The sequence below is a fragment of the Coregonus lavaretus genome, assembly GCF_964263955.1.
Source record: "Coregonus lavaretus genome assembly, chromosome: 37".
In the NCBI taxonomy this organism is placed as follows: Eukaryota; Metazoa; Chordata; class Actinopteri; order Salmoniformes; family Salmonidae; genus Coregonus; species Coregonus lavaretus.
Genome location: NC_140024.1, coordinates 11,978,434 through 11,984,433, shown reverse-complemented (window position 1 = coordinate 11,984,433; position 6,000 = coordinate 11,978,434). Strand labels below are relative to the sequence as shown.

The following is a 6,000-nucleotide window of genomic DNA, read 5'->3' as shown; positions in this document are numbered from 1 at the left end:
ATGATGGGTCGGGGGCCACGGGAAGGTGCCCTGCATGCCCGTTTGGTAATCTGGCCCTGTGATGACAGGCTAATTGTTTTTTTCACCAATTAGATCTAAAAAATATCTGACGTCAAAAGACAAATTAGTGGAATAAAGATCAGAATTGTGCTGCTTATCAAAGTGCAGTTGAAATAGCTTAGCGCTAGACAATTGTTTTTTAAATGATGGATTTATGCTGCATTCATAAAAAAGTGGGAGGTGGGAATTTACCAGTTGTGAAGTCATAAATGCTTTCGTGTGCTTTGAACTCGTTGAGGAACGCCAATTGGCTAATGGCCAACCAGCTGCATAAACCAGAAAGCTAAAAGTACAGCTATCATGCTTGTAAACAAATGAGGGTTAACATTGTTGTTTATAAATAATGTTTTGTTGTTGCATTTAACTGCCGAAAATGCTATTATCGCGGTAATTTCCTTAATAGGTGATGTCAGAGGTCAGCATGTGGGAGAAGTGGGAGCTCATGCCACGTTCATGTGCTAGTCCAAATTAGAAAACTCCGAAATCTCCGACTTGCTGACTTGTTGAACACGGCACTTGTATAACTAACTACAACCAGTTAGCAAATTGAACATTTGAGAGTTTCCTGGTTTACTAGCACTTGAACGCAGCATCAGGACGATATAGGACTTTCCCACTAGTAATTACCAGTTGGAGGGCCGTTCAAGTGGATCTTTCCCAGTCGTATGTGGTAAATTCCCACTTCCCACTTGGTTACACGAACGCAGCATGAGTCTGACCATTTACAATCAATGTCATTGAACACAGCTGTTGCATAAACTCGCTACATGGCAGCTGTAAATTTCATTGAATATCAGTGGAGTTATAATTTAGAGCTGAAACGTAGCTTTCTTTCTGTTCTTTTGCAGGGTTAGCATTCATTGTGGCTTCTCAAATAACGCAGGTAAGTAAGCTACACTCAATGATTTATATATACATAATTGGCTGCAGTAGGTTACTGCCAGTGCAAGGTTTGCTACTAGTGGTTGCTGCCTGGTGTCATAGATGTAACATAGTAAATGTAAATCCGGGACACTCAAATTAGTATGATATGTTACGCTTTGGTATGATTACATAAGATAAGCTTACTTAAAGCAAAATTGTAAGGAGGGTGGGCAGGAATGTCTAGCAACTCAAAGGTTGCGTGTTCGAATCTCATCATAGACAACTTTAACATTTTAGCTAATTAGCAACTTTGAAACTACTTTTTGACTACTTGACAACTACTTAGCATGTTAACTAACCTTAACCCTTTAACCTAACCCATAGCCTAGCTAACATTAGCGTTAGCCACCTAGCTAATGTTAACTCCTACAAAATGGAATTCGTAACATATCATACGTGTTGCAAATACGTAACATTATACGAAATGGATGGACATCCACAATTTTAATATATCCAAAATTAAATGTAACATATCTTACTAAATGGATGGAGACAGATTTACTATATATCGTTATGTCTACCCCTGAGTCCAGGTCACTGATTAGCCTATGGGTTTCCATCAACATTGTTGATGGGCGGGTACAGCGTGTTTTGTAGAACGACAAATATTCCATAGATCTGTTTTAAAATCTGTTTTAGGCGGCTGAAAGTAATGCCAGAAGAGACCAATATTACTGCAAAACCTGTCGTCTCAATGCCTTACAACTTGAGGTCCAAATTGCCCGTGAAAGTGGCCAATCCTTCATATCAGGAAGAATGTGCAGTTCCAAAGGTAACGTTATGACAGATGCGTTGATATTTATGGTAGGCTAATAGTGAACTGTCATTGGTTATACTGGGGTACAAGAATGTTGTCATTCTACATGTGGCAGTCTCTTCTTGGGACAGTTAGCCATTCTTATTTGGCTACTGTGAAGGCACAATCTGGGATATTTCTAGCCCTTATGTATGGCCTTGGGTTCTCAAGAGCTAGGATATTTCCTTCTGTTCAGTAGATATTTCACTTAATTTATGCCCATTGGGTATTGAAGAATATTATGAATGCCTCATGTCTTCCACATCTTAACCCAACATATAAATTGACATTTTAGTATTTGTAAATGTACTTTATAACAAACCAAGTGACGGGGCTACTGTTGGATTGAAACAACCTCACGATTGTGCTTTTAAATGTTGAATTGAAGGTCCAGACCAAGTCAGAGGAGAATGTTTCCTTACCAGGAAAACCTGCCACCTCATATGGCCTGAGGTCCAGGGTGCCTTTGGGAAATGCAGCAAACAAACTTAACAACAACGCCAAAGGAATTAAAACAAATGTAAATATTTCTCTTTTGTCAATTAATATATTTATTACTACAGTTTGGTTTTTGGTGCAACTTTTGAATGATTATCTGCATTTTATTTTCCTGAGAAACAGACCGGTGTTCACGTCAAACCAGCCCAACGTAAGCAGAGTGCTACTGAAAGAGTCTGTGTTGTTATTTCAAAGGAAGACAAGGAGAACACTGGGGCTGGCAACTGTGACCTGGTGAGATTTCAGGAGAAAAGGTTGAAGCCGTGCTTGGCTGTAGTCAGATATGCATTACTCTTCTATGTAAATCCAATATGCTCAAATCAGAGTTTTCATCTGTTCATGCGCAGTAGTTGTCTGTAGTTCAGTTTCACAAAGACTTCCATCCACATCTCCATATCTTGTTGTCCTTTAGGCCAAGCCCATTCCAGCTGCCCCTGAGGAGCCTCAGAGCCATGAGGCCACTCGGAACGAGGGGCTCAGTGTGCCACAGGCCTTCTCACATGCCCTGCTCAACATCCCAGATGTGGACTCTGCAGATGCAGGCGACTCCTCGCTGTGCAGTGACTATGTGAAAGACATTTATGCTCATCTAAGGAACCTGGAGGTTTTCAAATTGGACAAATCTCTACTGTCATCTATCTCTTGTTTTGTTCTGAGACTAATCACATTTAATGTGATTTTTTTTTTTTTGGGGGGGGGGGGGGTTGCCAATAAGCGGCAACACCTGTTTCCCCTTTTCACTACATTAACCATTATTAGTTATGATCCTGAGTCTTGCCACAGACCCCTCTCTTCTCAATGTCTGACAGGTTGCCATGGCTATCAAACCATGTTATCTGCAGGGGTGTGATGTGACAGGGAGCATGCGGAGTATTCTAGTTGACTGGCTGGTACAGGTCCAGAGTCAGTTCAGACTGCACCAGGAGACCCTCTACATGACTGTTGGGATCATTGACCGCTTTCTCCAGGTATAGCTTGTTTTTCCTCTGATGGTCAGATACATTTGAGTTATTTATATATATTTTTTATCAATTTTCTTTTTTGCTCAGGACAATCCAGTGCCAAAGAAGTCTCTGCAATTGGTTGGTGTCACTGCGATGCTCATCGCTTCCAAGTACGAGGAAATCTCTCCTCCTGTGGTGGAGGACTTTGCCCATACAACAGACTTCACATACTCCTGTGCTGAGATACGCTTGATGGAAATGACCATTCTGAAAGCCTTGAACTATGAACTGGGACGACCACCCCCAGTTCACTTTCTAAGGAGAGCTGCCAAGGTTGGGAAGGTGCGTTTTTGAATTTAATACAGCTCTCCTGAAGTGAACTCACCCAACTTGCTTCATGCTATAACTGACAACCTTATTTTTGTATTCCTTAATTGAACTTGCTGACCAGCTATTTAAAAGTTACCATTGGATCGGAGCCACATGGCAACAAATGATATTGCATGCCAGTACACTTATCTTTCAGCTTCAGCCTGTTGGTTATGGGCTGGCTAAATACCTGCTGGAGCTGACCCTCCTGGACTATGCCTCAGTTCACTATCCACCATCCCTCACCGCTGCTGCAGCTGTTGCTTTATCATTCAGGATCTTTCAAGATTCTGCTGGTTATGAATGGGTCAGTAATGAGCAACTAATATTTTAGACTTATGTGAAGTGTATGAAACTAGACACTTTTAACCCATTTTATTTTATTTTATTTTTTTTGGGGGGGGGGGGGGGTTATGACTCCGGATAAAGGTACAGTTATGGAGTGAAATTTGTCAACAGAACAGTGTTTAAGTTTAACAGTGAATTGATACCTAATGTTTGCTTCATAGACCCCAGCCCTGCAGCACTACACAGGCTACACAGAGCTCTCTCTGCTACCTGTGATGCAATGCATTGCCAAGATGCTGGAGCGCTTGAGTGATGGCAGCATGAAACAGTTGGTGAGCCCAGCCTTTAGATTACTTTTAGCCCAGTGATGTACTGTAGGGCCACAGTGATGTTTAACTGAAACCCTTTTTTTTTTCTCCAGTCAATCAAGCAGAAGTATGAAAACCTCAAACTACTCCGGGTCAGCTGTCTCCCAGAGCTGACATCTACCAGGGCTTACGCCTACATTAACAAACTATCCAACTCTCACTGTTGACACAAATGATTTACCCCATGTTTTTAGCACTTTTTAAACCATTTTTTAATAAATCTATAGTTTTCAATAGCTTGTCTTGATTTTAAAATGGTATTGGAAAATGATAAGCACCACATTGGGATCCACAGCAGACTCCTGCATCAGGGTGTTTAACTAAAAACGAGGGCTGATCAAAGTGAAACAGGGATTGGATGGGATAAAAGGAATTGCTCCATCTGCCTTCAACGTGTATGGCAAGATTTCAGCGACGAAAAAATACAAATCTATCTTAAATGCATTGCGCTGCTGCCTCTCCCAGGGGCCTTTCAGGGTTAAACTCCTAGCTGCACATTGTGCTCCTTGCTTGGCGGTGTGTAGTTATTAAATATTGCTTCATAAAAAGCCACTGCTGCAGCCTGGGCTTCTGCTAATGTGGGCTGTTGCTGTGATGCGTCTCCATCTAAAGGAAATAAGACTTGTCTGCTCTCTGATTGCAAAGTCAATTAGTGTTTACGACATGATCTCAAGGTCCCTCTGATGGGGCAGCAGACCTAGGAGAGATTTAGCTAGCTTCTATTGCTCTGCCTGTTTGTGGTGATGCAGTTCTATTCATTATATTGTCCTCCAAGTGTTGCTGAATCGCCCCTCTACTTCAGTCTGTTCCTCAATTCATCCACCTTGGTTGGAAAGTGAGGTAGCGGCAGCGTTCCTTTCCCTCTGGCAATGCAGTTCCAGACAAGTACACACTGACTGCAACTTCCAAAAACGTGATAGTGTATAAGTTTCAGGTTTTTATTAAATACTGGGTCTTACAGATTTTCCCATCAGTTTGTTGTGGGAGGATAGCCTGACGCTCTAGTCTAGATAAACTTGTATCAGGCTTTGCAGTAAGGGAGGGATTTGTGGTGGGACTAGTAGTACCTGCATTAACCTGTACCTCTCCTCACTGGTCATGTGCAATCAGATCAGACTTCAGTGGCCATCTGGAGATGAAAGCGGTCTAGTTTGCACAAGAGCAGGAATTTTACCCTTCAGTCCAACTGCACGGTCATTGAACAAACCTTTGTCTTGCCTACATATGGACACTTGATCCAATGGAGAGGGACAAGGAACTTCCATGATCCTGAATAAAGGCAGCCTACCTTAGCTGGGTGTTCTCTGTAGTTCATTGAGCATTGTGATAATATTAGGGGAGGTATCTTCAAATGATTCTCATCCACATTAATCATTGTAGGAGCCTTTTTGGCCTACTTATGTGGATATGTAGTCTATAGTTTGTCTTATATTTAACTTAATAGAGGGCACTGTCACTGGGCACACAGGTATGGAGCATGCAGTTCTTAGTATGCTCACAGTTTCCATTTTGGAACAATTATATGGGCCTATGGTAATCACCTCTGCCTGTATGGAATTGATATTTTTATTTGCTTTTAAATGGGCAAAAGAGCTAACCAAGGTCTACCACTAGATAGCAGTTGTGTTTTGCACGCGTTCTTAAATATTTTTAATCCCACGTGTTAATGGCTATCAGGGACTTTTACTAAATTATCAACTACAACAGCATACTATTAGAGAACAAACATGGACAATGTAACGACTCACGGATA

The 6,000-nt window shown here is 41.6% G+C and overlaps 1 protein-coding gene across 1 annotated transcript; it reads left to right on the top strand.

Moving 5' to 3' along the window:
* Positions 1-1,678: 1,678 nt before the first annotated feature.
* LOC311111166 (G2/mitotic-specific cyclin-B1-like) lies at positions 1,679-4,414 on the top strand (the record flags this gene model as incomplete). Its single annotated transcript, XM_084153853.1, has 9 exons — positions 1,679-1,756; positions 2,169-2,300; positions 2,402-2,551; positions 2,691-2,882; positions 3,088-3,246; positions 3,328-3,564; positions 3,749-3,898; positions 4,101-4,211; positions 4,301-4,414. 9 exons carry the CDS (start codon positions 1,679-1,681, stop codon positions 4,412-4,414), a joined length of 1,323 nt encoding a protein of 440 aa, XP_084009979.1.
* Between the last annotated feature and the right edge of the window lie 1,586 nt (positions 4,415-6,000).